Source organism: Crinia signifera, chromosome 12, assembly GCF_055691185.1.
Source record: "Crinia signifera chromosome 12, ASM5569118v1, whole genome shotgun sequence".
Taxonomy (NCBI): Eukaryota; Metazoa; Chordata; class Amphibia; order Anura; family Myobatrachidae; genus Crinia; species Crinia signifera.
In genome coordinates this window covers 88,650,901-88,676,792 of record NC_139228.1, presented here as the reverse complement: position 1 = coordinate 88,676,792, position 25,892 = coordinate 88,650,901, and the positions used below count along the sequence as shown (strand labels likewise).

Here is a 25,892-nt window from a genome sequence, read left to right as displayed (position 1 = left end):
CCTTTGGGGAAAGCAGTAATTTATGAGAACAACAAAGTTTTGCAGAAAACAATATTTATTGCCCTTTCCACAAAAAATTGCAACCAGGCAATGTAGATTTTTTCTTTACAAAATAAAATGTGGTCCTTTCCACAAAAAATTGCAACCAGGCAATGTAGATTTTTTCTTTACCAAAAAAAATGAGGTATGATTTGTTTTCGGATCATAAAAACTATACTTCAAAGTAATGTGTTACAAGAACTTTACATCAAGCCACATATCACTACTTCCTAACGGCTCAGCATTAACTTCTAGATATCAGGAACAGAGATATCTTAACTACCCAAAGGGACTGCATATATTATAACATTTACAACTTGAACAGATCAGGCTCACAAAGGAGAGTGGCCTGTGCACCCACCCATACAGAGGGGGTACCACTCGGGCCGGGAGTGGAAGTTTGATATTGGGGCTGTGATGAGGTAGCACTTGGGCTACAATACAAGGGTGGGCTTGTATGTTCAGTAAAACTTGGTGGTGGGTATGATGTGCGAGATGGGTATTGGTTAGGGGGAGGACGTTGGCCTTGCTGCGTTGTATATGATGCTGATGATGCCAGGTTAATATCACGCCTTAATTCGCCACTGCGCCCCCGTATCATCAGATCATATACAATCCTCTTGAAATGGATGCGCTGGTCTGGTACCATTGCCTCCAATTCCTGTGCAACATGTGTACCAAAAGCATTGAATTCATTGGGTAACTTATGCAGAACCTCCTCTGCACTTTGGAGAAACCGCTCGGCACGGTTTGGTGCTGAACTTGAGGAAGCTCTAGACTTGATTGTGGTGAGGGTCCTCTTGGGTCTTGACGGAGGTGTGCTTTCCAACACCACAGCAGTCTGCTCGGCTTCGGTTTGTTGGGTGTTGGGTGGCTCTGTCTCCGCATCCGAAAGAGTGACCTTGAATGTGCACAAAAATAAACTGTCAATAACAAATTACATGAAGCTAAATAACACAGTAAATAATATTATGTATACACTCACCACGTTGCTATTATCTGTTTCCTCCTCTGGCAATAGCCCTGGAGAGACTTCCATCATTGAACACTGTGACTGACTTAGGGGGTCTTGATCCTGTAGGAAATGGAGCTGATCATAGTACCATAAAGATGGTTTTTCAATCTCCTCTACCCCGGCTCCAGAGCGTTTGGAATCCTCATATTTCTTGCGTTCTTTTAAGTATACTGTACGGAAATTTTGAATCTTCTTTTTCACAAACTTTATGTCGGCAGAAGCATTTATGCCTTTGACGTATGTCAGCATTTCCTGCAGTGCCTTGTTGCGTTTCTCCTTATTAGCATAATTTTTGTCCTTGACCCGCCACAGACACTCATTCGCCTCATACATGTCCAGAAATCCTGTCCAAAATTCCTGGTTTGGGGTTGCCATTTCTTAAAAAAAAAAAAATAATAATTTAATATCAACACAACACTGACATCACATATACTGTAATAAAGCACTTTCTTCACGCAGCTCTCCATCCCCTGTGATAATGCAGCCTCACCCTCCATCCCCTGTGATAATGCAGCCTCAGCCTCCATCCCCTGTGATAATGCAGCCTCCCCCTCCATCCCCTGTGATAATGCAGCATCACCAGTGGCGTAACTATAAATTTTGCTCCCCCCTGCTAAAAAATTTGTGGCGCCCCCCCCCCCCCCGCCCCTCCCACACACAAATATATATATATATATATATATATATATATATACATACATATACATATACATATATATATATATATATATATATATATATATATATATATATATATATATATATATATATATATATATATAGCCAGGATGCATGTTCTCACTAAGAGAGTGGAGAGAGACAAAAGGACAACAGAAAGAGAAAAGACATTTGAGAGAGGGAAGCAGAAAGAGCGGAGAGAGAGAAAGAGAGAGGACAGCAGAGAGAGGACAGCGGAGAGAGAGATAAGGACAGCAGAGAGAGAGAGAGAGATAAGGACAGCAGAGAGAGAGAGAGATAAGGACAGCAGAGAGAGAGAGAGATAAGGACAGCAGAGAGAGATAAGGACAGCAGAGAGAGATAAGGACAGCAGAGAGAGATAAGGACAGCAGAGAGAGATATGGACAGCAGAGAGAGATAAAGACAGCAGAGAGAGATAAAGACAGAAGAGAGAGATGAGGACAGCAGAGAGAGAGATGAGGACAGCAGAGAGAGAGATGAGGACATCAGAGAGAGATAAGGACATCAGAGAGAGATAAGGACATCAGAGAGAGATAAGGACAGCAGAGAGAGATAATGACAGCAGAGAGAGATAATGACAGCAGAAAGAGAGATAAGGACAGCAGAGAGAGATAAGGACAGCAGAGAGAGAGAGAGATAAAGACAGCAGAGAGAGATAAAGACAGTAGAGATAGAGATAAGGACAGCAATCATCATTTAGACAATCAGTGTACCGTAGAGGCAGCGGCCATTGTCCCGTGGAGGCTGCAGTGGGAAGCAGGGCATCACATTAGGGAGTGCAGGGCAGCAGCGACGGTGGGTCATGTGGACAGTGGAGGCAGGCATCACGGAGGCTGCAGCGGCAGGTCCAGAGAAGGCTATGGCTGCAGAGCCCGTGGCAGGACTCAGGAACGCTGGGCAGTAGAGCGTCATAACACTGCGGGCGTCCTGTGTTTCATTTCTCGCGCCGGGGCAGTCACCAGAGCGTGACATCAAGCCCCGGCAGACTGGAGGGGGAGGGTCCACACAGGGCTGCTCTGTACCTCACTCAGTACAGTCACCGGGCAGATAAGTGGTAATTGCCGGGGGAAGGGGAGGTTGTTGGGCGTCGGGCCGGCAGCGCAGTGTGCACCGGCGATGCGGGGTGGGCAGCGGCAGGCAAGTATATAGAAAGTGCTGGATGCCGGCGCCCACACAGACAGCGCTGCCACTCGCTCCCCCAAGCGGTGGCGGTGGCTGCCTTAGTGTAGTTACGCCAGTGAGCGTCACCCTCCATCCCCTTCATGCAGCCAGGTCTCCCATCCCCAACCAAGCACCATTTTCATGCAGGCTCCCCCACCTTAATACCCCTTGATGTATGCAGGCGACCCCTCCCAACCAAGCACCATTTTCATGCAGGCTCCCCCACCTACCCCTTGATGTATGCAGGCGACCCCTCCCAACCAAGCACCATTTTCATGCAGGCTCCCCCACCTACCCCTTGATGTATGCAGGCGACCCCTCCCAACCAAGCACCATTTTCATGCAGGCTCCCCCACCTACCCCTTGATGTATGCAGGCGACCCCTCCCAACCAAGCACCATTTTCATGCAGGCTCCCCCACCTACCCCTTGATGTATGCAGGCGACCCCTCCCTACCAAGCACCATTTTCTTGCAGGCTCCCCCACCTACCCCTTGATGTATGCAGGCGACCCCTCCCAACCAAGCACCATTTTCATGCAGGCTCCCCCATCTACCCCTTGATGTATGCAGGCGACCCCTCCCTACCAAGCACCATTTTCTTGCAGGCTCCCCCACCTACCCCTTGATGTATGCAGGCGACCCCTCCCTACCAAGCACCATTTTCTTGCAGGCTCCCCCATCTACCCCTTGATGTATGCAGGCGACCCCTCCCAACCAAGCACCATTTTCATGCAGGCTCCCCCACCTACCCCTTGATGTATGCAGGCGACCCCTCCCAACCAAGCACCATTTTCATGCAGGCTCCCCCACCTACCCCTTGATGTATGCAGGCGACCCCTCCCAACCAAGCACCATTTTCATGCAGGCTCCCCCACCTACCCCTTGATGTATGCAGGCGACCCCTCCCAACCAAGCACCATTTTCATGCAGGCTCCCCCACCTACCCCTTGATGTATGCAGGCGACCCCTCCCAACCAAGCACCATTTTCATGCAGGCACCCCCACCTACCCCTTGATGTATGCAGGCGACCCCTCCCAACCAAGCACCATTTTCATGCAGGCTCCCCCACCTACCCCTTGATGTATGCAGGCGACCCCTCCCAACCAAGCACCATTTTCATGCAGGCTCCCCCACCTACCCCTTGATGTATGCAGGCGACCCCTCCCTACCAAGCACCATTTTCATGCAGGCACCCCCACCTACCCCTTGATGTATGCAGGCGACCCCTCCCAACCAAGCACCATTTTCTTGCAGGCTCCCCCATCTACCCCTTGATGTATGCAGGCGACCCCTCCCAACCAAGCACCATTTTCATGCAGGCTCCCCCACCTACCCCTTGATGTATGCAGGCGACCCCTCCCTACCAAGCACCATTTTCTTGCAGGCTCCCCCATCTACCCCTTGATGTATGCAGGCGACCCCTCCCAACCAAGCACCATTTTCATGCAGGCTCCCCCATCTACCCCTTGATGTATGCAGGCGACCCCTCCCTACCAAGCACCATTTTCATGCAGGCTCCCCCACCTACCCCTTGATGTATGCAGGCGACCCCTCCCAACCAAGCACCATTTTCATGCAGGCTCCCCCACCTACCCCTTGATGTATGCAGGCGACCCCTCCCTACCAAGCACCATTTTCTTGCAGGCTCCCCCACCTACCCCTTGATGTATGCAGGCGACCCCTCCCTACCAAGCACCATTTTCATGCAGGCTCCCCCACCTACCCCTTGATGTATGCAGGCGACCCCTCCCAACCAAGCACCATTTTCATGCAGGCTCCCCCACCTACCCCTTGATGTATGCAGGCGACCCCTCCCTACCAAGCACCATTTTCTTGCAGGCTCCCCCACCTACCCCTTGATGTATGCAGGCGACCCCTCCCTACCAAGCACCATTTTCTTGCAGGCTCCCCCATCTACCCCTTGATGTATGCAGGCGACCCCTCCCAACCAAGCACCATTTTCATGCAGGCTCCCCCACCTACCCCTTGATGTATGCAGGCGACCCCTCCCAACCAAGCACCATTTTCATGCAGGCACCCCCACCTACCCCTTGATGTATGCAGGCGACCCCTCCCAACCAAGCACCATTTTCATGCAGGCTCCCCCATCTACCCCTTGATGTATGCAGGCGACCCCTCCCTACCAAGCACCATTTTCTTGCAGGCTCCCCCACCTACCCCTTGATGTATGCAGGCGACCCCTCCCTACCAAGCACCATTTTCTTGCAGGCTCCCCCATCTACCCCTTGATGTATGCAGGCGACCCCTCCCAACCAAGCACCATTTTCATGCAGGCTCCCCCACCTACCCCTTGATGTATGCAGGCGACCCCTCCCAACCAAGCACCATTTTCATGCAGGCTCCCCCACCTGCCCCTTGATGTATGCAGGCGACCCCTCCCAACCAAGCACCATTTTCATGCAGGCACCCCCACCTACCCCTTGATGTATGCAGGCGACCCCTCCCAACCAAGCACCATTTTCATGCAGGCACCCCCACCTACCCCTTGATGTATGCAGGCGACCCCTCCCTACCAAGCACCATTTTCTTGCAGGCTCCCCCACCTACCCCTTGATGTATGCAGGCGACCCCTCCCAACCAAGCACCATTTTCATGCAGGCACCCCCACCTACCCCTTGATGTATGCAGGCGACCCCTCCCAACCAAGCACCATTTTCATGCACGCACCCCCACCTACCCCTTGATGTATGCAGGCGACCCCTCCCAACCAAGCACCATTTTCATGCAGGCACCCCCACCTACCCCTTGATGTATGCAGGCGACCCCTCCCAACCAAGCACCATTTTCATGCAGGCACCCACACCTACCCCTTGATGTATGCAGGCGACCCCTCCCAACCAAGCACCATTTTCATGCAGGCACCCCCACCTACCCCTTGATGTATGCAGGCGACCCCTCCCTACCAAGCACCATTTTCTTGCAGGCTCCCCCACCTACCCCTTGATGTATGCAGGCGACCCCTCCCAACCAAGCACCATTTTCATGCAGGCACCCCCACCTACCCCTTGATGTATGCAGGCGACCCCTCCCAACCAAGCACCATTTTCATGCACGCACCCCCACCTACCCCTTGATGTATGCAGGCGACCCCTCCCAACCAAGCACCATTTTCATGCAGGCACCCACACCTACCCCTTGATGTATGCAGGCGACCCCTCCCAACCAAGCACCATTTTCATGCAGGCACCCACACCTACCCCTTGATGTATGCAGGCGACCCCTCCCAACCAAGCACCATTTTCATGCAGGCACCCCCACCTACCCCTTGATGTATGCAGGCGACCCCTCCCAACCAAGCACCATTTTCATGCACGCACCCACACCTACCCCTTGATGTATGCAGGCGACCCCTCCCAACCAAGCACCATTTTCATGCAGGCACCCCCACCTACCCCTTGATGTATGCAGGCGACCCCTCCCTACCAAGCACCATTTTCATGCACGCACCCCCACCTGCCCCTTGATGTATGCAGGCGACCCCTCCCTACCAAGCACCATTTTCATGCAGGCACCCCCACCTACCCCTTGATGTATGCAGGCGACCCCTCCCAACCAAGCACCATTTTCATGCACGCACCCACACCTACCCCTTGATGTATGCAGGCGACCCCTCCCAACCAAGCACCATTTTCATGCACGCACCCACACCTACCCCTTGATGTATGCAGGCGACCCCTCCCAACCAAGCACCATTTTCATGCAGGCACCCCCACCTACCCCTTGATGTATGCAGGCGACCCCTCCCAACCAAGCACCATTTTCATGCACGCACCCCCACCTACCCCTTGATGTATGCAGGCGACCCCTCCCAACCAAGCACCATTTTCATGCAGGCTCCCCCACCTACCCCTTGATGTATGCAGGCGACCCCTCCCAACCAAGCACCATTTTCATGCAGGCTCCCCCACCTACCCCTTGATGTATGCAGGCGACCCCTCCCAACCAAGCACCATTTTCATGCAGGCACCCCCACCTACCCCTTGATGTATGCAGGCGACCCCTCCCAACCAAGCACCATTTTCATGCAGGCTCCCCCACCTACCCCTTGATGTATGCAGGCGACCCCTCCCAACCAAGCACCATTTTCATGCAGGCACCCCCACCTACCCCTTGATGTATGCAGGCGACCCCTCCCAACCAAGCACCATTTTCATGCAGGCTCCCCCACCTACCCCTTGATGTATGCAGGCGACCCCTCCCAACCAAGCACCATTTTCATGCAGGCTCCCCCACCTACCCCTTGATGTATGCAGGCGACCCCTCCCAACCAAGCACCATTTTCATGCAGGCTCCCCCATCTACCCCTTGATGTATGCAGGCGACCCCTCCCTACCAAGCACCATTTTCATGCAGGCACCCACACCTACCCCTTGATGTATGCAGGCGACCCCTCCCAACCAAGCACCATTTTCATGCAGGCTCCCCCACCTACCCCTTGATGTATGCAGGCGACCCCTCCCAACCAAGCACCATTTTCATGCAGGCACCCCCACCTACCCCTTGATGTATGCAGGCGACCCCTCCCAACCAAGCACCATTTTCATGCAGGCTCCCCCATCTACCCCTTGATGTATGCAGGCGACCCCTCCCAACCAAGCACCATTTTCATGCAGGCTCCCCCATCTACCCCTTGATGTATGCAGGCGACCCCTCCCTACCAAGCACCATTTTCATGCAGGCTCCCCCACCTACCCCTTGATGTATGCAGGCGACCCCTCCCAACCAAGCACCATTTTCATGCAGGCTCCCCCACCTACCCCTTGATGTATGCAGGCGACCCCTCCCTACCAAGCACCATTTTCTTGCAGGCTCCCCCATCTACCCCTTGATGTATGCAGGCGACCCCTCCCAACCAAGCACCATTTTCATGCAGGCTCCCCCACCTACCCCTTGATGTATGCAGGCGACCCCTCCCAACCAAGCACCATTTTCATGCAGGCACCCCCACCTACCCCTTGATGTATGCAGGCGACCCCTCCCAACCAAGCACCATTTTCATGCAGGCTCCCCCATCTACCCCTTGATGTATGCAGGCGACCCCTCCCTACCAAGCACCATTTTCTTGCAGGCTCCCCCACCTACCCCTTGATGTATGCAGGCGACCCCTCCCTACCAAGCACCATTTTCTTGCAGGCTCCCCCATCTACCCCTTGATGTATGCAGGCGACCCCTCCCAACCAAGCACCATTTTCATGCAGGCTCCCCCACCTACCCCTTGATGTATGCAGGCGACCCCTCCCAACCAAGCACCATTTTCATGCAGGCACCCCCACCTACCCCTTGATGTATGCAGGCGACCCCTCCCAACCAAGCACCATTTTCATGCAGGCTCCCCCACCTGCCCCTTGATGTATGCAGGCGACCCCTCCCTACCAAGCACCATTTTCATGCAGGCACCCCCACCTACCCCTTGATGTATGCAGGCGACCCCTCCCAACCAAGCACCATTTTCATGCAGGCACCCCCACCTACCCCTTGATGTATGCAGGCGACCCCTCCCAACCAAGCACCATTTTCATGCAGGCACCCCCACCTACCCCTTGATGTATGCAGGCGACCCCTCCCTACCAAGCACCATTTTCTTGCAGGCTCCCCCACCTACCCCTTGATGTATGCAGGCGACCCCTCCCAACCAAGCACCATTTTCATGCAGGCACCCCCACCTACCCCTTGATGTATGCAGGCGACCCCTCCCAACCAAGCACCATTTTCATGCACGCACCCCCACCTACCCCTTGATGTATGCAGGCGACCCCTCCCAACCAAGCACCATTTTCATGCAGGCACCCACACCTACCCCTTGATGTATGCAGGCGACCCCTCCCAACCAAGCACCATTTTCATGCAGGCACCCACACCTACCCCTTGATGTATGCAGGCGACCCCTCCCAACCAAGCACCATTTTCATGCAGGCACCCCCACCTACCCCTTGATGTATGCAGGCGACCCCTCCCTACCAAGCACCATTTTCATGCAGGCACCCCCACCTACCCCTTGATGTATGCAGGCGACCCCTCCCAACCAAGCACCATTTTCATGCACGCACCCACACCTACCCCTTGATGTATGCAGGCGACCCCTCCCAACCAAGCACCATTTTCATGCAGGCACCCCCACCTACCCCTTGATGTATGCAGGCGACCCCTCCCTACCAAGCACCATTTTCATGCACGCACCCCCACCTACCCCTTGATGTATGCAGGCGACCCCTCCCTACCAAGCACCATTTTCATGCAGGCACCCCCACCTACCCCTTGATGTATGCAGGCGACCCCTCCCAACCAAGCACCATTTTCATGCACGCACCCACACCTACCCCTTGATGTATGCAGGCGACCCCTCCCAACCAAGCACCATTTTCATGCACGCACCCACACCTACCCCTTGATGTATGCAGGCGACCCCTCCCAACCAAGCACCATTTTCATGCAGGCACCCCCACCTACCCCTTGATGTATGCAGGCGACCCCTCCCAACCAAGCACCATTTTCATGCACGCACCCCCACCTACCCCTTGATGTATGCAGGCGACCCCTCCCTACCAAGCACCATTTTCATGCAGGCACCCCCACCTACCCCTTGATGTATGCAGGCGACCCCTCCCAACCAAGCACCATTTTCATGCACGCACCCACACCTACCCCTTGATGTATGCAGGCGACCCCTCCCAAACGACCACCATTTTCTTGCACGCACCCACACCGCAGCTGAAACACCCATGACAAAATGTACTTGCTTTTTGTGCCTGTCTCCAGCTCCTCGTGCCTCCTCTGGGTGTGTGCGTGCGTCGTGGTTTTTTTCCCTTGCTCCAGCTCCTCGGGCCTCCTCTGGGTGCGTGTGCGCCGCGGAATGGCTGATGGGGAGTGTCTGGGCAGTGTCCAGGAAGTGGCCAGGGCGTGCCGCTGATGACGCGCATTGCTTGCTAGAAAGCATACGATACAGTGTGCCGTACGATATGCACTGTATCTTATGCTTTCTAGCCAAAATTCAGTTGCATGCTCACCCGACCAGCTGCCTCCCAGACGACCGGCGGGAGCGCGCATCGTACGTCGGATAGTGCGTACACACGGTAAGATATAGTGCACTATCTAGCATGCTATTCGAAACCAGCTAGATAGTGTGCTAGATTTTGCACTATATCTTACCGTGGGTACGCACCTTTAGATCTGAGCTCAGCTAATTAGTTACACCTGGGTAACTCTCCTGCAGGAGAGTTCAGTGTAAACTGAGCATGCTCAGCCCATTGATTAGTCCACCTGTGGGTTCCCTGTGCTTCCTATAAAGGGCAGCCTCTGGGAGACAGAAGCTGCCAGAGTATAGGTTCACACCAGCTCCAGCGTTCCAGTGCCTTGTACTATTCCAGACTTCTGATTATTGCATCTGACCTCGGCTTGTTCCTGACCATTCTCCTGCCTGATCCTCGTGTACCGTACCCAGTGTTTACCAGTGTATGATTCCGGCTATTCTCCTGACTATTCTCCTGCCTGCTCCTTGTGTACTACATCCGTGACATCCAGTGTATGACCTTGGCTAGTTCTGTTACCATTCTCCTGCCTGCTCCCTGTGTGCTGCATTCCTTGGTACCGTATCTGCTCATCTGTTACTGATCCGGCTTGACGACCACGCTCCATATTCCACAAGCTACCACCACTCATACGGGGAACCTGACCAGGGGGCCGCGACCGACGTGTCGGGTGCCGCAGAAGCCCATATCCCGCTTGGAGGGGTCACTGGCAGAAAACCCCCGGCACGGTTAGACTCCGCGCCCCTGTGTCAGGTCTAGCCAATCCCCGAGTGGTAGTGCACCCCTAGTTTGTGACAGAATACTCTGGCCCAACTGGAATATGGATGCTGTTAGTGGCATGTCTCATAAAGAACTCCTGGAACACCTGCTGGTCCGGGTTGACAAGCAAGGACAGCACCAAGCTCTGATTATGCAAAGCTTGCAAACTCTGCAGCAGCAATTGGACCTCGCTCTACCCTCTCCAACACCAGTGATTTCTGATCCAGAGTCCATTAGGGTGCCTCGCCTGCTAATACAATAACGTCCTCACCCTTGTCACCAAACTGCTCAGCGAGTCTACTGTGGGCTTGGTGCCTGCAAGACCCTCAGATTCCACTCCGGGTACCCCATTGGCAAATACATCTGTGCCCTTAAAGGACAAGTACGTGAGTCGGCCTCGTCCCCAGTTGTCAGGTGAGGAACGCCAGCGACGCAGGTCCTTAAATTTATGTTTTTATTGTGGAGGCCAGGACCATTTGATTGGGGATTGCTCCCTCCGAGAGGCCAGGAATAAGGTTATTGCTGCTGTGCCCACTCAGGAAGAGTTCATGGTCACAAGCCCCAGGAGGGGAGTCCGAGTATTAAACCCAAAGATGGGGTTCTGTCCAGCCAGCCCCAGAAGGGGGTTCTGTTAGTCCAGCCCAAGGAGGGGCTTCCGAGTATTGTGCTCCAGGAGGAGCTTCCTAGTGTCCTGCCCAAGGAGGGGCTTCCGATTATTGTGCTCCAGGAGGAGCTTCCTAGTGTCTTGCCCAAGGAAGGGCTTCCTAGTGTCTTGCCCGAAGAGGGGCATAAAAGTGTTTCACCCCAAGTGGACTCTCACAGTGTCGAGTTCCGAGAGGGGTCTCAGAATGGCGAGCCCCAAGAAGGGGTACAGAGTCTTTTTCCTCAGAAGGGGTCTCGGAGGGTAATTTCCCAAGAGGGTTCTCAAATTCTCAAGCCGCAGAACAGGGTTCAGAGTGTCGTGCACCAGGAGGGGTCTCAGACTGTCAGACTCCAAGCAGGGTCTCAGAGTACCACACCCCAAACAGGGTCTCTGAGCATTGCGCCCCAGGAGGGTTTCCCGAGCACTGCACCCCAAGAGGGGTCTCTGAAACTGGTACCCCAAAAAGGGCCTCTGAGTACACTACCCCAAGAGGAATCTCCGAGAGTTGCGCCCCTAAAGGATCCTCTGGTAGCCACACCCCAGGAAGGGTCTCTGAGTGTGGCTTCCCAGGTTGGGCCACTGAGCACTTTGCCTCAAGAAGGGACTTACGTCACCCCAAGTGGGGGTTCCGAGTCTGTCACCCCAGAAGGGGGTTCCGAGTCTGTCACCCCAGAAGGGGGTTCCGAGTCTGTCACCCCAGAAGGGGGTTCCGAGTCTGTCACCCCAGAAGGGGGTTCCGAGTCTGTCACCCCAGAAGGGGGTTCCGAGTCTGTCACCCCAGAAGGGGGTTCCGAGTCTGTCACCCCAGAAGGGGGTTCCGAGTCTGTCACCCCAGAAGGGGGTTCCGAGTCTGTCACCCCAGAAGGGGGTTCCGAGTCCGTCACCCCAGAAGGGGGTTCCGAGTCCGTCACCCCAGAAGGGGGTTCCGAGTCCGTCACCCCAGAAGGGGGTTCCGAGTCCGTCACCCCAGAAGGGGGTTCCGAGTCCGTCACCCCAGAAGGGGGTTCCGAGTCCGTCACCCCAGGTGGGGGTTCCGAGCCCGTCACCCCAGGTGGGGGTTCCAGGTCTGTCACTCCTGGTGGAGATCCATCTGCCCTTGCCTCCGGGCATGAGGACCCATCTGCCCTTGCCTCCGGGCATGAGGACCCATCTGCCCTTGCCTCCGGGCATGAGGGGGGTTCCGAGTCCATCACCCCAGAAGGGGGTTCTGAGTCCGTCACCCCAGGTGGGGGTTCCGAGTCCGTCACCCCAGGTGGGGGTTCCGAGTCCGTCACCCCAGGTGGGGGTTCCGAGTCCGTCACCCCAGGTGGGGGTTCCGAGTCCGTCACCCCAGGTGGGGGTTCCGAGTCCGTCACCCCAGGTGGGGGTTCCGAGTCCGTCACCCCAGGTGGGGGTTCCAGGTCTGTCACTCCTGGTGGAGATCCATCTGCCCTTGCCTCCGGGCATGAGGACCCATCTGCCCTTGCCTCCGGGCATGAGGACCCATCTGCCCTTGCCTCCGGGCATGAGGACTTGTGTGTCGTGGCCTCTGGGCCAGTCTCTGTGGCCTCTGGGAAAATCTCCTTGGCCTCCGGGCCTGCCTCCGTGGCCTCCGGGCCAGTCTCCGCGGCCTCCGGGCCAGTCTCCGCGGCCTCCGGGCCAGTCTCCGCGGCCTCCGGGCCAGTCTCCTTGGCCTCCGGGCCTACCTCCGTGGTCTCCAGGTGTGCATCCGTTGCCTCCGGGCCTGTCTCCATTACCTCTGCGGTCTCCAGGTCTGCTTCCATGACCCCTGGGCCTAAACATGTCAGCCAAGAAAAAATTTCTAGAGTACCGATGTCTACTGTACTGGACATCCATAAGGCGTCAGCAGTGCCTCAAGTTCAAGAGACATCCATTGTGTCTAAGGTCCCACCAGGGTTGGCTAGTACACAAAAGCCAGCTGAAGAGTCTTCTGAAGATATTTGTTTTGATGGGAACCTTGCCCATTACCAGGCTTTAGCGGATCACTACTTAGATGCCATGAATCATGATCCATCTTCCAGAGTCAATTTGGCAAATATTGTAAGATTTATGATCTTATCCTTCCGGGGAGAAGCACTAAAATGGGTCAATCCACTTGTTGAAGCCAATGATCCTCGACTGCAAGATCTGATATCATTCTCCAGGGCTGTGATCGAGAAATTTGAATCTAAGACTCCTTCATCCTCCCTGGCTAAAAGTCTGCCTATGCCTCTTCAAAACCATGGGTCATCTAGACGGCATACCGAGAGTACTAGAGCTTCTGAAAAAAATTTTTTGCCAAGATCTGAATCGAAGAACTCAATAGTTAGGGGCATACGTGTCGGCTCTTTAGCACTTCATGGTCTCAAAGAATCATCCGCTAAAAAATCTTTGATTTGCACCCCAGAACTAGACTCCAACTCAGATTATGATTCTGAACACGATGCTGCTCCTTTTTTGGGTGGTCTAGTGTTGGCCAGAGCCCACTTTGAAGAGCCAGAGGCGTCACCAGCCTTGAAGGGATCTAAGTGTTCTTCTAAGAAAAAGAAGAAGCACCACAGGCGACCTTGAAAGTATCCATGTGGGGTGTTCGGAGCCCACCCCTAGAGGGGAGGGTAATGTCACAACATTCAGTTATTGTATTGTTTCTTACCTGGTTTGTGGCTTCTCCTGTCTGTTCAGCCTGCTCCATGCTGCAAGGAAAGTCTGTGTGGCCTGAGCTTTGCTAATTACAGCACCTGGAGGAGTCCTTGCTGCTGACAGCTCTGTATAGTTGAACTGTGCTGTGAGATCTGAGCTCAGCTAATTAGTTACACCTGGGTAACTCTCCTGCAGGAGAGTTCAGTGTAAACTGAGCATGCTCAGCCCATTGATTAGTCCACCTGTGGGTTCCCTGTGCTTCCTATAAAGGGCAGCCTCTGGGAGACAGAAGCTGCCAGAGTATAGGTTCACACCAGCTCCAGCGTTCCAGTGCCTTGTACTATTCCAGACTTCTGATTATTGCATCTGATCTCGGCTTGTTCCTGACCATTCTCCTGCCTGATCCTCGTGTACCGTACCCAGTGTTTACCAGTGTATGATTCCGGCTATTCTCCTGACTATTCTCCTGCCTGCTCCTTGTGTACTACATCCGTGACATCCAGTGTATGACCTTGGCTAGTTCTGTTACCATTCTCCTGCCTGCTCCCTGTGTGCTGCATTCCTTGGTACCGTATCTGCTCATCTGTTACTGATCCGGCTTGACGACCACGCTCCATATTCCACAAGCTACCACCACTCATACGGGGAACCTGACCAGGGGGCCGCGACCGACGTGTCGGGTGCCGCAGAAGCCCATATCCCGCTTGGAGGGGTCACTGGCAGAAAACCCCCGGCACGGTTAGACTCCGCGCCCCTGTGTCAGGTCTAGCCAATCCCCGAGTGGTAGTGCACCCCTAGTTTGTGACAGTTATATAGTATGTAATGGGCATTACGGTGTGTTATATAGTATGTAATGGGCATTACGGTGTGTTATATAGTATGTGATGGGCATTACTGTGTGTTATATAGTATGTAACGGGCATTACGGTGTGTTATATAGTATGTAATGGGCACTACTGTGTTATATAGTATGTAATGGGCATTACGGTGTGTTATATAGTATGTAATGGGCATTACGGTGTGTTATATAGTATGTAATGGGCACTACTGTGTTATATAGTATGTAATGGGCATTACGGTGTGTAATATAGTATGTAATGGGCATTACGGTGTGTTATATAGTATGTAATGGGCATTACGGTGTGTTATATAGTATGTCATGGGCATTACGGTGTTATATAGTATGTCATGGGCATTACGGTGTGTTATATAGTATGTAATGGGCATTACGGTGTGTTATATAGTATGTGATGGGCATTACTGTGTGTTATATTGTATGTGATGGGCATTACGTGTGTTATATAGCATGTAATGGGCATTACGGTGTGTTAAATAGTATGTAATGGGCATTACGGTGTTTTATATACTATGTAATGGGCATTATGGTGTGTTATATAGTATGTAATGGGCATTACGGTGTGTTATATAGTATGTAATGGGCACTACTGTGTTATATAGTATGTAATGGGCATTACGGTGTGTTATATAGTATGTCATGGGCATTACGGTGTGTTATATAGTATGTAATGGGCATGACGGTGTGTTATATAGTATGTCATGGGCATTACGGTGTTATATAGTATGTCATGGGCATTACGGTGTGTTAAATAGTATGTAATGGGCATTACGGTGTGTTATATAGTATGTCATGGGCATTACGGTGTGTTATAGAGTATGTGATGGGCATTACGGTGTGTTATATAGTATGTAATGGGCATTATGGTGTGTTATATAGAATGTGATGGGCATTACGGTGTGTTATATAGTATGTGACGGGCATTACTGTGTGTTATATAGTATGTGACGGGCATTACTGTGTGTTATATAGTATGTAACGGGCATTACGGTGTGTTATATAGTATGTAATGGGCACTACTGTGTTATATAGTATGTAATGGGCATTACGGTGTGTTATATAGTATGTAATGGGCACTACTGTGTTATATAGTATGTAATGGGCATTACGGTGTGTTATATAGTATGTAATGGGCATTATGGTGTGTTATATAGTATGTAATGGGCATTACGGTGTGTTATATAGTATGTGATGGGCATTACGGTGTGTTATATAGTATGTGATGGGCACTACTGTGTTATATAGTATGTAATGGGCATTACGGTGTGATATATAGTATGTAATGGGCACTACTGTGTTATATAGTATGTAATGGGCATTACGGTGTGTTAAATAGTATGTAATGGGCATTACGGTGTGTTATATAGTATGTCATGGGCATTACGGTGTGTTATATAGTATGTCATGGGCATTACGGTGTGTTATAGAGTATGTGATGGGCATTACGGTGTGTTATATAGTATGTAATGGGCATTATGGTGTGTTATATAGAATGTGATGGGCATTACGGTGTGTTATATAGTATGTAATGGGCATTACGGTGTGTTATATAGTATGTAATGGGCACTACTGTGTTATATAGTATGTAATGGGCATTACGGTGTGTTATATAGTATGTAATGGGCATTATGGTGTGTTATATAGTATGTAATGGGCATTACGGTGTGTTATATAGTATGTGATGGGCATTACGGTGTGATATATAGTATGTATTGGGCACTACTGTGTTATATAGTATGTAATGGGCATTACGGTGTGTTATATAGTATGTAATGGGTACTACTGTGTTATATAGTATGTAATGGGCATTACGGTGTGTTATATAGTATGTAATGGGCATTACGGTGTGTTATATAGTATGTGATGGGCATTATGGTGTGTTATATAGTATGTATTGGGCACTACTGTGTTATATAGTATGTAATGGGCATTACGGTGTTTTATATAGTATGTAATGGGCATTATGGTGTGTTATATAGTATGTAATGGGCATTACGGTGTGTTATATAGTATGTAATGGGCACTACTGTGTTATATAGTATGTAATGGGCATTACGGTGTGTTATATAGTATGTCATGGGCATTACGGTGTGTTATATAGTATGTAATGGGCATTACGGTGTGTTATATAGTATGTCATGGGCATTACGGTGTTATATAGTATGTCATGGGCATTACGGTGTGTTAAATAGTATGTAATGGGCATTACGGTGTGTTATATAGTATGTCATGGGCATTACGGTGTGTTATATAGTATGTCATGGGCATTACGGTGTGTTATAGAGTATGTGATGGGCATTACGGTGTGTTATAGAGTATGTGATGGGCATTACGGTGTGTTATATAGTATGTGATGGGCATTATGTTGTGTTATATAGAATGTGATGGGCATTACGGTGTGTTATATAGTATGTGACGGGCATTACTGTGTGTTATATAGTATGTAACGGGCATTACGGTGTGTTATATAGTATGTAATGGGCACTACTGTGTTATATAGTATGTAATGGGCATTACGGTGTGTTATATAGTATGTAATGGGCACTACTGTGTTATATAGTATGTAATGGGCATTACGGTGTGTTATATAGTATGTAATGGGCATTATGGTGTGTTATATAGTATGTAATGGGCATTACGGTGTGTTATATAGTATGTGATGGGCATTACGGTGTGTTATATAGTATGTGATGGGCACTACTGTGTTATATAGTATGTAATGGGCATTACGGTGTGTTATATAGTATGTAATGGGCACTACTGTGTTATATAGTATGTAATGGGCATTACGGTGTGTTATATAGTATGTAATGGGCATTACGGTGTGTTATATAGTATGTGATGGGCATTATGGTGTGTTATATAGTATGTATTGGGCACTACTGTGTTATATAGTATGTAATGGGCATTACGGTGTGTTATATAGTATGTGATGGGCACTACTGTGTTATATAGTATGTAATGGGCATTACGGTGTGTTATATAGTATGTAATGGGCATTACGGTGTGTTATATAGTATGTCATGGGCATTACGGTGTTATATAGTATGTCATGGGCATTACGGTGTGTTATATAGTATGTAATGGGCATTACGGTGTTATATAGTATGTCATGGGCATTACGGTGTGTTATATAGTATGTAATGGGCATTACGGTGTGTTATATAGTATGTGATGGGCATTACGGTGTGTTATATAGTATGTGATGGGCATTACGGTGTGTTATATAGTATGTAATGGGCATTACGGTGTGTTATATAGTATGTGATGGGTATTACAGTGTGTTATATAGTATGTGATGGGCATTACTGTGTGTTATATAGTATGTGATGGGCATTACGGTGTGTTATATAGCATGTAATGGGCATTACGGTGTGTTAAATAGTATGTAATGGGCATTACGGTGTTTTATATAGTATGTAATGGGCATTATGGTGTGTTATATAGTATGTAATGGGCATTATGGTGTGTTATATAGTATGTAATGGGCATTACGGTGTGTTATATAGTATGTAATGGGCATCATGTGTGGCCTTATATGTAATTGGCATTATGGCATTTAGCCTTATGTGTAATGAGTATTACAAAGTTCGCTAAAATGTGCAATGGGCATTACGTGTGTGGTATAATGTTAGGCCGCGCCCCCTTTTCACCGCGCAAGAGTCCTGCCTACTATAAATTGTGGGGAGGGGGGGCGCGAAACATGCCCTTGCTCCGGGCACCGTGGCACCTAGCTACACCTAGCCGGGAGCACATACAATGGGAAGTCCCTGCCAGTCTGATAATATCACCAGCGGCTGCATGTGCAGAGCGGGGGACATCACTGACTGATATCGTGAGCGATACGGCAATATTGTTCTCCCGTGGCACCACCTACAGTATATAGTTAACTATATATAGGCAGTTGTGAGAATCACTAAATGTGTACCCAGTATTACTGCCCAGAGAGAAGATTACCTCAGAACACAATGCACATGAGTTTCCCGAAATAGCAGCCACCACCATCACTGCCAGGTGTAAGCACTCAGTAGCAGTGGCGTAACAATAGAGCCGCAGACCCTGCAATGGCGGGGAGGCGCTGACTAAGTGTGGGCGCCCGGTGCTGGGGGTCTGCGGGGGATATTGCTTTGCTGCCACCGCATCTGCAGTGGCTGGGAGTCGGAAGTGGACTCACAGATTTATTAGCCTGGTCCCGGCGCTTCTCCTGGCTGGCTCCTTATGAAAAATATCCCTTACAAAATGGCCACCCCCTTAAAGCGGACAGTTTTTGAGGAGGCAGCGGCCTTCTCTAGCCTCCTTAAAAACGGTCTGCTGTTAGGGGGCAGCCATTTTGTGAGGGACATTTTTCATACTGCTGAGCCAGGAGGAGCGCCGGGATCAGGCTATTAAATCTGCGGTTCCCGACTCCCGGCCACAGCAGATGTGGCGTCAGGCCAGTGCCACAGACCATTACGAAGGGGTAAGGCATCTTAGCTTGGGGGGGGGGGGGGATTCATAATACCAGCTTGTGTCCCTTACTGAGTCTGGTCACAAAGAGGCATCTACCCATGAGGTCAGCGGGGCCCCCGTCATGCCTCTTGCAATGGTTGAGTAACAAGTTGGGGCCATACATGTAAATAGCACTGCAGAGAGACCAGAAAACGGTGGCACATCTATTTTCCTTATTGCCTCCCTTGGTACAGCAGCCATAATAATAATTAAATCTGACTTATTATAGGGTATATGGTCATTTGGTCGACATGCATTGGGTCAACCACTGAAGGCTGACATGGCTTAGATCGACACAAGTAGGTCAACATTCAAAAGGTTGACATGAGAGTTTCACATAACTTTGGATGGCCAGTATATCTTTTTCAGGGCTCCTTGGAACCTGCTGGACCCTAGGCAGGTGCCTAAATTGCCCTGCACATACAGTACTGTTACAGATGGCAATCTCAGTTCTGGACATACAGTACTGTTACAGATGGCAATCTTAGTGATGCACATACAGTACTGTTACAGATGGCAGTCTCAGTGCTGCACATACAGTACTGTTACAGATGGCAGTGTCAGTGCTGCACATACAGTACTGTTACAGATGGCAGTGTCAGTGCTGCACATACAGTACTGTTACAGGTGGCAGTGTCAGTGCTGCACATACAGTACTGTTACAGGTGGCAGTGTCAGTGCTGCACATACAGTACTGTTACAGGTGGCAGTGTCAGTGCTGCACATACAGTACTGTTACAGGTGGCAGTGTCAGTGCTGCACATACAGTACTGTTACAGGTGGCAGTGTCAGTGCTGCACATACAGTACTGTTACAGGTGGCAGTGTCAGTGCTGCACATACAGTACTGTTACAGGTGTCAGTGTCAGTGCTGCACATGCAATACTGTTACAGGTGGCCATTTTAGTGCTGCACATACAGTACTGTTACAGATGGCAATCTCAGTGATGCACATACAGTACTGTTACAGATGGCAGTCTCAGTGCTGCACATACAGTACTGTTACAGATGGCAGTCTCAGTCCTGCACATACAGTACTGTTACAGATGGCAGTCTCAGTGCTGCACATACAGTACTGTTACAGATGGCAGTCTCAGTCCTGCACATACAGTACTGTTACAGATGGCAGTCTCAGTGCTGCACATACAGTACTGTTACAGGTGGCAGTATCAGTGCTGCACATACAGTACTGTCACAGGTGGCAGTGCTGCACATACAGTACTGTTACAGGTGGCAATCTCAGTGCTGCACATGCAGTACTGTTACAGGTGGCCATTTTAGTGCTGCACATACAGTACTGTTACAGATGGCAATCTCAGTGCTGCACATACAGTACTGATACAGATGGCAATTTTAGTGCTGCACACGGGGGTGGCAACAGAAACCGTGGGGCCCGGAAGTGGATGAATTTTGGATGGCCATGATCTTTTTTTGAGGCCCCTTGGAACCTGCTGGACCCTAGGCAGGTGCCTTAGTTGCCTTGTGGAAAATCTGCCCCCGGGGCCCAGCCCAGCTATATCTGCCTCCCCCTTCAACCCTTTCCCTCAGACCCCCACCCATAGGTGCTTTAAGGGGGCCCGTGTGCAGGCTCAGATTGGGCCCTCTCCTCTCTGGCTGTGAAATGGACTCTGCATGCACAGGTCCCACGGGAACATAAAGGAGAGAGGGCGGCCTGCTGTGCTCCTGCTAGACCGTCCCAATTATCACTCCCCTTGAAATCATACTCTGAGACAAGTTTTGGGATTAAATCATTGGCCACAGTTTTATTCACAATCCTTAACCAACGTTTTGCAGGGTGAGGACAGAGAGCGGTGGGCAAGGTGCAAGAGCCTATCAATGCCGATCATTGATTCGCGCTGGGGCGTGCCACATACCTACCCGGTAGGCCCTCGGCAACGCCCCCTCCCGTTCCTGGGGGCCAGCCCCCGCAGATCACTCTCGCCTGGCGCGCAGCCGATGGCCTGCCGTCGAAAGCTGGAGCCTGGCGTGCGGCCCCCACGCCGAGGGTGAATCTGCCACCTCAGCTGGTTCCCCTTCTCCGCCTGCCTTGCGCACCGCCTCTTCCTGCCCTGCAACATACCTTAATGCAACAACTGTGACATAATACATAACTCATACCAAATATCATTACAATACATCCCTGTAACAGCTTTAAGTCATACAAAATACTGTTACAATACATCACTGCAACTAATGCGACATAGCACATAACACATACAAAATACCGTTACAACAAATCACTGCAACAATTGCGACATAGCACATAACTCGCAAAAAGTACTGTTACCATATCGACTTGACATGTCTAAGCTTCCTCACGCACTTATGCCATACAAAAGGGTGGGTGGGTGTTATTGTGTTCCGATGATGTGTGCTCGGCCTCCACCCTGCCCCAGACTTTTAACCCCTTCCTGGCAGTTCCCTCCCCCTGGTGCTTCATTGGCTGCCCTTGTCCCCCAAGTGTGAAAGGGGGCGGGGATACCATCCCGACACCCCCCCCCCCTTGTTGTGCCGGGTCACCAGTAGCGCGGCCTGCCCCTCCCCCTTATGCCGCGTCGGCGCCATGCCGGCACCTGTGCTCCCTTAAAGGAGAGAGGGCGGCCTGCTGTGCTCCTGCTAGACCGTCCCAATTATCCCTCCCCTTGAAATCATACTCTGAGACAAGTTTTGGGATTAAATCATTGGCCACAGTTTTATTCACAATCCTTAACCAACGTTTTGCAGGGTGAGGACAGAGAGCGGTGGGCAAGGTGCAAGAGCCTATCAATGCCGATCATTGATTCGCGCTGGGGCGTGCCACATACCTACCCGGTAGGCCCTCGGCAACGCCCCCTCCCGTTCCTGGGGGCCAGCCCCCGCAGATCACTCTCGCCTGGCGCGCAGCCGATGGCCCGCCGTCGAAAGCTGGAGCCTGGCGTGCGGCCCCCACGCCGAGGGTAGATCTGCCACCTCAGCTGGTTCCGCTCCTCCGCCTGCCTTGCGCACCGCCTCTTCCCGCCACCGAGGTTTCCGGGTATTGCCCGGGCACCGAAAAACCCCCACCCTGCACAAACGCCCTTCCCTCACACTCCCTGCGCTTCCTGGAGTGCGTTGTTAACCAGTCGATGCCAATGCCCGGCAAATGCACTCCATCCACCTCATACATGCCCTTGATTGTCGGGTTGATATCTGCATGTTGGATAACCCCCCTTCACACGCTTGGCTACTGCCACCTTTACCTTCTTCCTGGTCCTTCCCATGGCTCCTCCTTTCTTTGCCTCGCGCCATACCATCCTGTGGATGCTGTAGTACCCTAACCCTAAGTCGGTGCTGACCGTTCTTACCAGGTCAAGGGATCTGACATCCCCTAACTCATTACCTCCCCGATGACCAACTATCGTGTCCGGCGTGCCGGCCATCCCCTTGCCCAGTGGCAAAGCCTCCCTGGGCCCGTTCCACCTCATCCCCCTCTGCCAGAACCAAAACACTCGTCCTTCGCTCCTTGGCAGCCCTAGCTGCCTGCCGTAAGGCCTGGCCGCAGCCCTGACTTCGGCCCAGTGAACGTAGGAGTGGCCGACAATCCATATTTGTTTTAGGTTCGTATTCCTTGCGGAGGGGAAAGAGTTAATTATCTGTCAGCTTGTTGGCGACCAGCTTGGCATAAATCTTATAACGATCCGCTTTTCACCTGCCCGGCGCTCTGCTCCCAGCACCTATGCGGCCTTCACTAGCCACGGAAGTGGCCGCCCCATACCCATGCTCGCTGTCCTCATACCTACAAAGGCCCTAACCACTGCCACCAGGGCACGTTGCCGGGTCCGTATGACTGTTAAGCTGGGCCCATTTACCCTTGCCCTCCTGATCCGTCTTTGACCTGTGAATCTTGCACAGCGCCGCCTACTTAGTTACTGCCACATTTCTATGCTGCGGGTCCTCTCCTGTTGACAACCTCGTTCCCGCCACTACTAAAAGCCATTGCGAATGCCGCCCTAAACAGGGCTGCTTCCCTATGGCCCTGGCAGACAGTTGTAATCTGGTCCCACAAACTCCACAACCTTTCTATTGTGATGGGTTGCCTTGCGTCCGGCCTCAGCCTCCGTCCTGGCCCAGCCCCTCCTGGTCAGGTGCACTGCGAATGACTTCGCCTTGTCGACTCTGCCACTGAGCTTGTCGAAACAAGATGCCTGCCAGCAAGGCGCCTAGCCGGGATTTTGAGGCCTGCTCCTGCCTGAGCCTGGCCAAGAAAGCCAACAGCTGCTGCTGCGCGCTGAGTCTCTCGGCGACTACCGTAACCTGGCAATCCTTCCAGCAATTCCATGCCACCTTGTATGCTTCCCAAGTCCTTGGTGCCGGTGACCGCTCCGCCCGGTTAGCTAACTCGGCTTGACTATCTGCCAGAGGCATGAAGGGCATGTTAGACCTGATGTGCTCGCGCTTGGCGCTGCTGCCCTGGCAGCTTCCCCGTTCTGCCGCGACAGCGTGTCCGCTATCACGCTCTTTCCCCTGGCACATGCTTTTCCCTGAATGTAATATTGTGGCGACAGCGTGTCCGATATCACGCTCTTTCCCCTGGCACATGCTTTTCCCTGAATGTAATATTGTGGTGCCGGGTCACCAGTAGCGCGGCCTGCCCCTCCCCCTTATGCCGTGTCGGCGCCATGCCGGCACCTGTGCTCCCTTGGGATACGCACCACGTTACCGAGGACACATCTAGTGCACATGCAAGACCCAGTGATTATTTCCACTGTGCTGCCAGACCAACAGAGATGTGTGTATGATTAAATGGGGGCAGGTTGTGCATTGTGTGGCCCTAGAGGCCCACCCATTACAGATACGTCAGTGCCTTCACCCCAAGTGGTAAGGCTGCAGGTGGCTGCCGCTTTCTTTCTATCACAGTGATGTGCCCTATTGGAGGCAGTGTTTCCTGCTGTCTGCTTGGCTCAGGCTGATCGGAGACTGTGGTGGCAATGGCAGTAGGAGACAGGGAGGGGCCATCATGACATCCTCGGGACCAGACCAAATAACTCAAAATGGGGGATATCGATTGGCATATGTTGATTGCGCAGGTGGAGCAGACAGTAGAAAAGAATGAATAGGTGCTGTGGCTACATTTTTTTTGTGGTCATGATCCGATATGGGTGTCCTGTCGCTGGGCCTGTTTGCACATAGATTTGCACTACAGATCTAGGGGCACATTTATTATTCAATATTTGCAGCTAATACCCTAAAACCAATCGTTTTCGCGGGTTAGACGCCAATATTAAGCACCACCAGTATGTATCGCAAAGTGACCGCAGCAGAATTTCTGATATCTGCTGAAATTCCTACTGTCCTGCCCACAGCTGCATCCCCCATAGGTTTCTTCAAGGAGTTGCAATGCTGCCCGATGTACCAATACTGGCTTGTGTAAGACAGACTTTGTGTGTATATGCTGGGCCCCCGGATACAGCAGCCTCAGGCAAGCAGATACAGCCGGGTGCACATGTGGCAAGTGTTGCGGCAGCTGCCACTGTCTTTTTTTCCATCAGGCACTGACAGCGGACCGCCCCTCAGGTTCCAGCGCCCATAGGCAGCTGCCTAATGGAAGCGCCGGCCCTGCAGGTAGCGAATGTTATACGGTACAGTAATCACACCGATCACACAGTGGGTGAGTACATGTATCTGTTACCTGATTACATGAGTAACGCGGCTTAGTCCAGCCGCAAGCAGTTCCCAGGCCTAGTACTGAAGTGATAGTAGGCCGCAGACACCAGGACATTGTTACTATCACATTGATCCCAGCACTTACTGTATAACAACAATACAAACAAACTGAAAAACCAACATATTTCCGGCCATATTACTACTTTCCACACCGTCATAATGCATCAAAGGTTTATTACTAATGCAGTTAGTCAGTAAAAGTGATACACGTCAGTAAATATGGCTTTCCTTATGTCCGTCAGCTACTGGGACTCCATGTTCTTGTACACTAGAGCTGTATTCAGTGTCCCCAGTGCTGCCTCTGTGTCATGGCCGTCTTCCCTAGATGTACCCGAGAAGGGGCGGTTCCTCCTCATACGGAACATAACAGCCCGTGCGCAGTATCGGCTTCCTCCTCCGGCCGCTGAGGTCGGTATCAGAGGGATCCGGAAGTGAAGGCTGTTGGTTGTCGGATGTCCCGGATGCCTGTGGTCCTTCTCTGGGGTTTGGGGGTTGTGGCTTAGTCCAAGCCATGTGTCTGAGCTGCGCGGTGTCCACCAGAGAACTGTAGGAGCTGGAAATGGCGTTGTGCGATGTGAATCTCGCTGCATACTTTGTCAGACGTCTGGTTATTATGGCGTTTGCAATGTCACATACACAAGTCTTCTCCCGTACTTCCGTGTGGATCTCCAGCAGCAGACCGTAGGCATGGGGTCCTTTTAAATTTTTCATCATAAACATCAGTGATGGACAATCTCTATTTCCAGGGCAAGATCTGAAAGCAACGCTCTCAGGTTGGGTGGGCCCCCACTGGATGGGCCCCCTTCTTTTCTCCATGTTCAGTGTCCTCTCAGCTACAAATTCGGATAATTAGTAAAGCTGCTCCTCTCGCACTTCCTATCTGT

At 51.6% G+C, this 25,892-nt stretch overlaps 1 protein-coding gene across 1 annotated transcript; it reads right to left on the bottom strand.

Moving 5' to 3' along the window:
• Positions 1 to 202: 202 nt before the first annotated feature.
• LOC146049340 (uncharacterized) lies at positions 203 to 3,101 on the bottom strand. Its single transcript, XM_083165832.1, has 3 exons — positions 2,467 to 3,101; positions 1,025 to 1,431; positions 203 to 940 (listed from the first exon to the last, which is right to left on the bottom strand). Exons 1-3 carry the CDS (start codon positions 2,723 to 2,725, stop codon positions 350 to 352), a joined length of 1,257 nt encoding a protein of 418 aa, XP_083021958.1. The 5' UTR covers positions 2,726 to 3,101; the 3' UTR covers positions 203 to 349.
• Positions 3,102 to 25,892: the final 22,791 nt, after the last annotated feature.

Coding starts and splice junctions, on each gene's coding strand:
- LOC146049340 (XM_083165832.1), bottom strand. CDS start 2,725: ATGTCACGCTCTGGTGACTGCCCCGGCGCGAGAAATGAAACACAGGAC. Junction 1,432..2,466: donor CAATGGCCGCTGCCTCTACG/GTACACTGATTG, acceptor TTTTTTTTTAAG/AAATGGCAACCCCAAACCAG. Junction 941..1,024: donor AAACAGATAATAGCAACGTG/GTGAGTGTATAC, acceptor TGCACATTCAAG/GTCACTCTTTCGGATGCGGA.